At 44.3% G+C, this 10,340-nt stretch overlaps 1 protein-coding gene across 1 annotated transcript in view; it reads right to left on the reverse strand.

Moving 5' to 3' along the window:
* Nucleotides 1–8,719, reverse strand: part of LOC147337099 (protein NLRC3-like) — a 58,325-nt gene extending 49,606 nt beyond the window's left edge. Inside the window, exons 1-4 of the mRNA XM_086286250.1 lie at nt 8,553–8,719; nt 3,649–3,727; nt 3,301–3,487; nt 1,372–3,172 (exon numbers count right to left, since the gene is read on the reverse strand). Of these exons, the coding sequence (XP_086142376.1) occupies nt 1,372–3,172; nt 3,301–3,487; nt 3,649–3,727; nt 8,553–8,719 (2,234 nt within the window). The remainder of the gene's footprint in view (nt 1–1,371; nt 3,173–3,300; nt 3,488–3,648; nt 3,728–8,552) is intronic.
* Between the last annotated feature and the right edge of the window lie 1,621 nt (nt 8,720–10,340).

The raw sequence follows: 10,340 nt of genomic DNA on the forward strand, positions 1-10,340 counted from the left end.
TCACGAAATACCAAAGGTAGGTAAAACTCTGGTTGTTGCAGCCATCCAGTATGACATGCTTTGTACTGTCCTGCTGCAGTTTGTGACACCTGGTTGATGAGTTGTGAAGGATGATGAAACAAACACTTCACTCAATGTTTGTCTTCTAAACTGGATGTAATTTGGGCAGCCGATAGTTTTTCTTAATCTATCCCAGCTGCAAATAGGAACACAACAAATAAATAACTTTACCCACTTGGATCCTTATCATTCAAGATTGTGAAAAGATTCTCTACTCAGAGAATACTGGGGATGTTAGATGAGAGAGATGGAAGATGATGAAGGGGAAGAGTTTTCACAACTTGCGGCCTTTTGTCTTCACTGTACAGGACAAAGAAGACAGGAAGGGAGGGAGAAGTGAGGAGAATAACACAGGAAATGGTCTTGGGCAGACTCAAACCAGGCCCTGGAGTCACGACTCTAACCTTCAGTGCATGGGTCACCTGCTCAGCCAGGTAAGCTACAGCAGTCAGCAGTGTGTGAGTTAATTTGAAGACAATGATGACTATAAGTCAGGTAAAAAAAATACTATCATCAACCAACAAGGGGAAAACAGTGAGCTGAATGACCAAGCTTTGACCAAGGGTGGCTCACTCCTCGGTCTTCTTGCACAAGGAGTGAACCACCCTGCATGGCTATCAATGTGGTGCAAACAAGGCCATCATACAATACAGGCCATCCAAGCTGATTTTAACTTTTCCTCCCAGATACCACCTTAGAAATCATCTAGATTAGGATATGTTGGCTGTTCTAGATCCAATCACAACAAACAGAGAGCTGTTGTGTGTCCAAGGTGAACAGGAAGAATATATACATGCATCAAGTCAATAAAGTCAGAAGGTTTGCTTTAGACTGTGCTGCAGTTTATCATCAAAGACAAACAGGCACCATGCTGCCAACAAATGGCATCAAGTCTGACTTGAAGTTTTTTGTTCTTTTTTTTTTTTTTAAATCAAGATTAAATTTTATAGCAACCACAGCAGAGATGACCAGGGAAGGTGTGCTTGAGGGGATATAGCTAAAACAGCTGGTTTCAGACTGAAGATGAACTGAGGTGCTGCACCCAAGTCTGCAGGTTCAGGGAGGGACAAACATCTGCTGCAACCAGATTGGAGTGAGAGGAGAGAGCAGGCCAACAACAACAAAGAAACAACAAACACACTGTGGAAGACCGAAGCAGAGTTTAGTTTAAAGTGGAACTAAGGATGTTTCTCTGGCTGCCAGGATTCACTGAGTAATTCAAATGCTTTCTTTAATGCAGGACCCACCATGCAATAAATTACTGACACAGTTGGATGTTAAAAGTAAAGACATGAGTACAAATGTACTTACAGAGCTTTGTTGGAGGCTTTGACCACTGGCAGCAGCCTCAGAAGAGCCTCCTCTGAAGCAGAGTATTTCTGCAGGTCAAACACATCCAGATCTTCTTCTGAGGACAGTAAGATGAAGACCAGAGCTGACCACTGAGCAGGAGACAGTTTATCTGTGGAGAGACGTCCTGATCTCAGGGACTGTTGGATCTCCTCCACTAGAGAACGATCATTCAGTTCATTCAGACAGTGGAACAGATTGATGCTTTTCTCTGCAGACAGATTCTCACTGAGCTTCTTCTTGATGTACTGGACTGTTTCCTGATTGGTCAGTGAGCTGCTTCCTGTCTGTGTCAGCAGACCTCGTAGGAGAGTCTGATTGGTCTGCAGTGAAAGACCCAGGAGGAAGCGGAGGAACAGGTCCAGGTGTCCATTTGGACTCCGTAAGGCCTTGTTCACAGCACTCTGGTGGAGAGATTGAAGTTTTAGTTTGTTAAATAGTTTAGACCATGTAGAGGTTGTTTGTTGTTCTTCCAGCAGATTGAGTCCAGAGTTGATGAAGGTCAGATGGACATGAAGAGCAGCCAGAAACTCCTGAACACTCAGATGGATGAAGCAGAACACCTTGTCCTGGTACAGTCCTCTCTCCTCTTTAAAGATCTGTGTGAACACTCCTGAGTACACCGAGGCTGCTCTGATATCGATGCCACACTCTGTCAGGTCTGATTCATAGAAGATCAGGTTTCCTTTCTGCAGCTGATCAAAAGCCAGTTTTCCCAGTGACTCCATCATCTTCCTGCTCTCTGGACTCCAGTGTGGATCTGTCTCAGCTCCTCCATCATACTTGACCTTCTTCACTTTGGCCTGAACCACCAGGAAGTGGATGTACATCTCAGTCAGGGTGTTGGGCAGCTGTCCTCCCTCTCTGGTTTCCAGCACATCCTCCAGAACTGTAGCAGTGATCCAGCAGAAGACTGGGATGTGACACATGATGTGGAGGCTTCGTGATGTCTTGATGTGGGAGATGATGCTGCTGGCCTGCTCCTCATCTCTGAATCTCTTCCTGAAGTACTCCTCCTTCTGTGGGTCAGTGAACCCTCTGACCTCTGTCACCATGCCAACACAGTCGGGAGGGATCTGATTGGCTGCTGCAGGTCGTGTGGTTATCCAGAGGCGAGCAGAGGGAAGCAGTTTCCCCCTGATGAGGTTTATCAGCAGCACATCCACTGAGGTGGACTTTCTAGGGTCAGTTAGGATTGTAGTTTTGTGGAAGTCCAGAGGAAGTCGACACTCATCCAGACCATCAAAGATGAACACAACCTGGAAGTCTTCAAAGCTGCAGATTCCTGCTTCTTTGGTTTCAGTAAAGAAGTGATGAACAAGTCCCACCAAGCTGAACTTTTCCTCTTTCAGCACATTCAGCTCTCTGAAAGTGAATGGAAATATGAACTGGATGTCCTGGTTGGCTTTGTCTTCAGCCCAGTCCAGGCTGTATTTCTGTGTTAAGACTGTTTTCCCAATGCCAGCCACTCCCTTTGTCAGCACTGTTCTGATTGGTTCGTCTCTTCCAGGTGAGGCTTTAAAGATGTCTTCTTGTCTGATGGTTGTTTCTGGTCTGTCTGGTTTCCTGGATGCTGTTTCAATCTGTCTGACCTCATGTTCATCATTGACCTCTGCAGTCCCTCCCTCTGTGATGTAGAGCTCTGTGTAGATCTGATTCAGGAGGGTTGGGTTTCCTGCTTTAGCGATGCCCTCAAACACACACTGGAACTTCTTCTTCAGGGTGGATTTAAGGTTACGGTGACAAACAGCAGCTTGAAGCTCTGAATGAGAAGAAAAATAAACACTCAATTCCAAAAAGAACTAATCTTTAAAACATGTTGCTCCATCTTCCATCTCTGGAAAATGTTCATTTATCCAGCAGCTTAAATCTTTAGATAAATCCTCTTACTGCTCTGCAGACGGTCAGCCAGCTCCTCCTGCTTCATTCTCCTCAGGAAGTCCACTGTGATCTTCACAAACGCCTCTCTGCTGCTGCTCCTCTGACTCTCTAAGCATTCTGGGTAATCTGGACTCAGAACCTTCTGGATCTTCTTCAGCTCGTTCTTCACAAAAGTGATGATGTTGTCCTCCAGCAGCTGGAACAGAATATTTATGAATGAGCCAATCAGACTGAAATCATGGAGCCAAACATCAGATCCATGTTGGACACACTGACGATCCACTGGTCTACAAAGAGCAGCATGGAGATGACTGTGAACAGAACAGATGGAACAGTAGTTGTTGTACATGTACAGACCATAAATATGGAGTCCAGCTGTGTTTGATGCTGCTGGGCAGACTGACCACTGGGAACCTCTGAGCTCTGCTGCTCCACTCTGTGGAGGAACCATGAAGGATTAGATCAACACAGGATAAAGATCCAGGAGTTTCTGCTCAAATAACTTCATCTGAATCAAGTCTGTCAAGTTTTAAACTCTCAGATTGTGAACATATCAGTAATTTTCAGTCTGTTTTCATGGACGTCCTTTCAGTGGTGATGTCAGGGATGATTTTGAAGAAGCTCATCAAACTGAACCATCAGCAGATCACTGCTCCAAAACCAGAACATGATCCGAGTCTCCCTCCACCACCAGAACACCAGCTTTACTAACGTGGTAGATCAGTGTAGTACAGATCAATAACTGATGAGTCATTTGATCAAAATCACTGAGTGCTTCACGTCTGACCCTCTGATGCTTCTGTAGACATTTTGCATATTTAATGAATGTCTGACAGTTTTACATTCATTCTATGAACACAGTGGAAATGTTGTGTTATAGTCTCCATGTTGTTTCCAGCATCATAAATTCTTAAGTTCAGAAAATTAGATTCTTTCTTCACAGCTGAAAAACAACAACATTTATTCTCTATTGAAATCTGCATCGTCCACTCCAAAGGTCACAATCTGAAGGTAACATCTGGTTTTGTTCCCTGTGGTTAACTCTGAGCATCAGTATGGTGGGATTTATCCACTACATCCACACCACTGTGGTTCAGTGTTGTCCTGATGGAGTAACAGCAGCCAGTATGATCCAGGCTTTAGCTGCTGGGTCTCTGTGTGACCTCTCAGACTGTTTAACAGATCAGACACAAAGAGAATCAGAGCAGCTCTGTTCTTTAAAGACAAACATGAACCCACTCAGGTCACACTTTCCCCACAGATATGAGCATCACTGTCCTCAAACAGCAAATGACCAAGTCGAACATTTGGATCTTTTCTCTTTCATTGTTTTCTTTTTAATGAATCTTTGTAACAATCTGAGGATGTTTCAGGTCATATTTATCCAGGAAACACAAACATGTAAAGGAGTCATCACAGCTCTCTGACCTCGTTGCTCCAGGTTCACCACTGAAGAGTGGAGGGTCACCTTTGGACACGTCACTCCTCACAGACGGACAGCTGGACCCTGCAGACTGTGACCTCTGACCTCTGCAGACACAAACATGATTGAAGCAGCTGTGATCACACAGACTGCAGATAATGCAGCTGTTTCCTGTCAGTAACATCCTCTTAGATTAGAGTTCAGCTTTTTACAGGAAAACTGGACAAAACTGATTTTTGTTACAAACTCATTTTCATTTCCTCTCAGCTCACAAACACAGTCAGACAATCAACCAGAGTCAACACTGATTATAATGTCAGTGCAGAATTATTTCTGTTACTCAGTGAGTTCAGCTCTCTGACCTCGTTGCTCCAGGTTCACCACTGAACTCTGGATTTTGATGTTTGGACCGGTCACTCCTCACAGACGGACAGCTGGACCCTGCAGACTCTGCTCTGTCCTCCTCTTCCTCCATCATCATCTTCAGTCAGTCTGAGAGGTAAACCACAAACACTCAGTGAGTTCACATTAACAGGAGGAACTGAGTTACAGTCGCTGACCTCTGACCTGTCATGTGACCTAGAAACCAGGTCAATATGTCTGTAGGTTCAGTCATCCAGGTCATGTGATCTAAGGAGCTTGGAGAGAAAAGAGACGTCTTTAAGTTTCTGGAAGACGTTTCATCAGAGAAGCTTCTTCAGCTCTAAAACCAAACGGTGGAGAGTCCCAGATATTTAAACCTGAGAGGGAAAGAAAGCATGTCGCTGACCCACCACTGATGTTATTTCAAGGAGGAAACTGAGAGCCTTTGCACCAGGAGCACAAACATCAGCTCCAGCAATGATCCACTGATGTGTTTTTATTCCATGTATGAATGTTGTTATTGACAGAGATGACGTTTGTGTGTCAGTGATGCAGTGACTGTTGTTGTTACCTGTACAGGCTGGTTAGACTCTATGAAACAGATCATACAGATCTCTGCATGTTAGAAGAGACTATTAAAGGTCATGAATGAGACAAAGGCAGGGAGGCGTCCTTTACAGCTAAACAGCAGAGTGAGAGAACAGCCAGCACCTCTACATTTATCACATTATACAGCACATGTATGATACTGACAGGGATGAGAAGAATTTAGTGATTCTGATCCCATCATTGATATTACTTATTGATTCTCAGTAGCTCTGCTCTGACAGTCACCACCATCACTGAGCAGCATATCAAAGACATTTGTGCACATTAACTGCATGTTGTGGCTCAAATGTTTGTGCATGTTGGAGGCATTTCCTCTTTGTTGTGATCAGTGTTGGTCATTACTCAAAACAGTCATTATTACACATATTACACAGAACACTTTGATTAAAAGTAATGGAGTACGTTACTTCATTACTCCTCATAACATTACTTTGATGTTAAAATGAACAAATGAGCATGTAACAACATAAAGCTGAGGTACAGCCCCACACACCAACACAGATCCTGATGAGGTCACGTGATGTTTCTCTGAGTGTTTATGAACACAAATCAAAGATGAAACAGCACAAAGACACTTCAAAGTGATTCTACTGTAGAAACATGAACAGGTAGAAACCTGCAGCCTGACTGCTCATCACTTTGTTACCTGTTCAAGTTCAGCAGCAGCAGCTCACTTTATCACGGTGCTGGTCTGGGGTCAGTGTTTACTCAGCTTTAACCTCACTCTGGGTTCTTGGCTAGCTTAGCGTTAGCTTAGTGTTAGCTTAGTGTTAGCTTAGCGTTAGCATGCTGTGTGCTAGCTTAGCGTCAGAGCTCTGCAGGTGTCTCGTGTGTAAATATTAATCACAGTGACAGTAAAGGAGGTAAAGGGCTGTGACGTCATCACGTACGCTGCGTCCTCTGTGGGCTCTGAGTGAACTCAAAGTACAAACTACAAGTACACAAACACGAACGTAGCTCAGAGTGGCGGACACACTCGGCCTCGTTGGTCCAGCTGTGAGTCCGTTACCGTGAACTATGGAGCGGCAGATTTGTGCTGAACTAAGCTGCACACAGCTGATGTTAGCCAGGAAACATTACACACTGACTTTAATGGAGAGACCGGAAATACAAACACACACAGTTTGTTGTGTGAAGAAATCAAACACGAGCTGAACAAACAGTAAAGTTCCTAAAGACAAACTGTTAAAGGAGGAAACAAAGCAAACTTACAGTTTCTTCACACACCAACAACAAGCTCCACTCCACACCTGGACACTAAACACGGACACACAGGTGAGCTGCTTCCTGGAAGGAGGCGGGGCTCCACCTGAAACTCAGCACAGGTGGGAGGGGCTCAGCTCTGTGTGTGCTGATGTGTTAACTTTAAAAATATGCCGTCTGACTGCTCAGACTGAGTCAGAGTAAAGTTCACATGCTGACGTGTGGAGACATGAAACCTTGTTGTAGCTGCAGGTGTGAACACACTGATCCCAGATCAGCTCTGCTGTATTTGTAACATGAACATTTCTGCTGCAAAGCTTCAAATGTTCAGCATGTTTCTCTGTTTCCAGTCTATAGATCCAGTCACACTTTCTACCTTCACCTGTGCAGTAAAGACTGAGAGCAGAGCTGAAACCAAGCGTCCAATCAGTGAGCAGCATCAACACCTGAGCTTCATTCAGACTCTGTTATTGAAGATGTTGTTGGTACAAAGTTCATCTGCTGCTCACATGAATCCATGAAAGATTTATTTCACTGATGTTTCTTCAAAGCTCGTTTCAACCTGTTGAAGTCATGAATGAAAGTGCAGACTGAGAGTGGATCACATGATGTTTGAGGTGTGTCATGTGACATGTTCAGTATTGTCACACATGTCTAGATTGTCCCTGATATCATAGCTGCTCAAACACTGATGATTATATTTGAAGAATTATTCCTGATGGCAGCAAAGTTTGAATGGAGCTCTCTGTCTGTGCTGATTTGTCGCCCTCTGGAGGTCAAAGCACAAACTGCATGATGTCACTGTAACCACCACAGTGACAGGAAGTGTTTTTATGACTGAAACACTGAAATGATGCTAACGGCTGTCGTTAGGCTCACTGACAGCAGTGCTGATGTGTTCATGTCAAACACTGGCTCAGGTCAGACTCCTTCATCCTTCTCCAGCGTGAGGCCGCCCTCAGACCCACAGGAGCCCTGACCTTTGACCTCCTGACCCTAACCATTTTAGTCTTGTTGCATCTTTAAATGCAAATCCATCCAAACTGTAGCCGAGCAAAAGAAGCTGGAAGCTGTTCTATGAATGATGTTGTTGAAGGAGCTTGGAAAGAAAAGCGTCTGGACTTCTTTAAGTTGCTTGAAGAGGGACATGGACGTCTTAACACCCACTCACATCCTGGGACATTTGATCACAGGAAATCACATGATAGGGTGGGGCTAGATCTCACAATGGGTTCACCCAAAACCTTGGCTGATTGTGACCCACACCCGTTCTCACACCGTGGCTCGTGTGATTAGGTAGAGGATCAACAGGGGCTCCGTGTCCCTGAATTTAAACTGAATCTAAACACACCGTGCACAATGCCAAGTTAGATAATGGTTAAAAGAACAAGATAAGAATAAATAAAAAGATAAAATAAGGATAAAAAATAACTTAAAAAAATAAAATAAAAAGATAAATAACTGCAAATAAGTACAAATAAGTAACTGAAGACACGTGTGGTCTGCAGATGTCGATGTACATGGATGTACATGGAGTTTAATGTGCAAAATGAACTTAGTGTGCAAAGTGACCTGATGTGCAAACTGCAGTTTGAGGTCGGTCAGCTGTTCAGGAGTCTGATAGCAGTGGGGAAGATGGAGTTGTTGAGTCTGGATGTTCTACATTTCACACTTCTGAACCTTCGTCTCGAGGGCAGAGGTGTGTCTCTCCTCTGGACTCTGTGATGGTAGCTGCTCTGCAGAGAGGGCAGCGGGGTCCTGATGATCTTCTCCACAGTTGTTATCACTCTCTGCAGGCGTTTGCGGTTTGCAGTAGTGCTGCCGTACCATGCAGTGATGCAGCTGTCAGGCTGCTCTCCACAGTGCAGCTGTAGAACCTGCTGAGGATCTTGGCCAACATACCAAATTTCCTCAGCCTCCTCAGGAAATACAGCAGCTGCTGAGCCTTCTTGACCAGCTGTGTGAGTTTGAGTCCCTCACTGACTCAAACTCCTTCAGTGACACTTGCAGCCTTGCAGATTAGTTTGCTGATCCTGATGCATCTCTGCAGCTGATGCTGTCCCCCAGCAGACAACAACAACATAGATGCTCTCACTAGTCCACTTTACCCTCTAATCACATCTCTGACATCTGCAGGTTGCTCCATAGAGACTCTTGTGCAATGCCAGGTGTTTGTGTTTGTCTGTAGGTACACATTAGATATGACCATAGACGCACACACACAAGTGAACACAGCAGCACAGATGGTTTCCACCTGCTTCCCTCTTTCTTCACACAACTGTGAGGATGATGAAGAGGTTTCAGGACGAGGTGGTCAGCAAGCACAGGATAAAGCAGGGCCATGAAACTCTCTGGTGCAGCAGATGTTTAATCAGACTCAGCTTTAGGCTTCTTTTCCCACCTGGCAGCAAAGTAACAGCTTCACTAATGTGAACAGTCACAATGTTAAACGTTTCTATATCTTCATATATTTTTATCTGTTGATGCTGCAGAATAAAGTCTGTTAACAGAGTGCAGGATGTGTAGAGCAGGTCCAGCTCTCCCTTTACTGTGTCCACTTTCATCAGCCCCTGTGAAGTGACACAGAGTGCATGTGTGTCTGTCAGCTGTTGTTTGTTGTGAAGGATGGAACAAATGAACACACACTTTTAGAGAAATCTGAAAAAGCAACACGTGCTTGGGCTCCTTCTGTGCTCGTCTTCATTAATGCTGATCTTTCTTTCCTGTTTGTTCTTTGGCACAAGCTTCAGTCTTTTCTCCCAGGGCTCCTTCACACTTAGAAACACACCTACATTCATTTATACACAAACATCATGAAACAAAGGCTTTGTAAAAGAGGACACGAGATCCTCTCTGAACAGCACATTCATATCAAACACAGGACTGAACAGGATATACTGAGTCTGTGCTGTTTTCATTGTTACTTGCTGAGTATTTTTCCAGTGTTTGAAATGTGACTCAAGTCTGATTCTTCTACTGTGTGTGAACTCTAAGCAGCTGCATTAAACAGCTGCTTTTCAAACCAGGCTCAATCCTATGACTCTGTGAATGTAAACTTTTGTCACCTGCATGAATAACAATCCTTGATCTAGTCAGGACTGCAGTGCTCCTGTGATCCCAGCTTATAGATGGAGGCTAGCATGAGAGGCTCAGCAGCTAAAGCAGCACACCTGGGTCTCCCAGCCTATTAAAAGCAGCCCTTTGCTTCACCTGCTTCACTAAACATTATTATTATTATTTAAGCAGAGTGGTGTGATTCATGTAGGCATTGCTGTGTGACAGGAGGACTTTTCTTGAAACAGCTCGTGTGACGTGAGCTGACGTAAAAACAGTGATGTTAGCTTGATTCTCTTGGCTAAAACTATTTTAAAAAGAGGGTCAATCATGCAAATCTGCCAATAGAAGCCAAAGTTACAGCCCCTCAGAGTTTAAAGAGAAAAGGCCCGTTTCC

Source organism: Aulonocara sp. 'chitande type north' Nkhata Bay, linkage group LG3, assembly GCF_057382095.1.
Source record: "Aulonocara sp. 'chitande type north' Nkhata Bay isolate Kocher_YH1m ecotype deep benthic linkage group LG3, A_spYH_male_GT1.1, whole genome shotgun sequence".
In the NCBI taxonomy this organism is placed as follows: domain Eukaryota; kingdom Metazoa; phylum Chordata; class Actinopteri; order Cichliformes; family Cichlidae; genus Aulonocara; species Aulonocara sp. 'chitande type north' Nkhata Bay.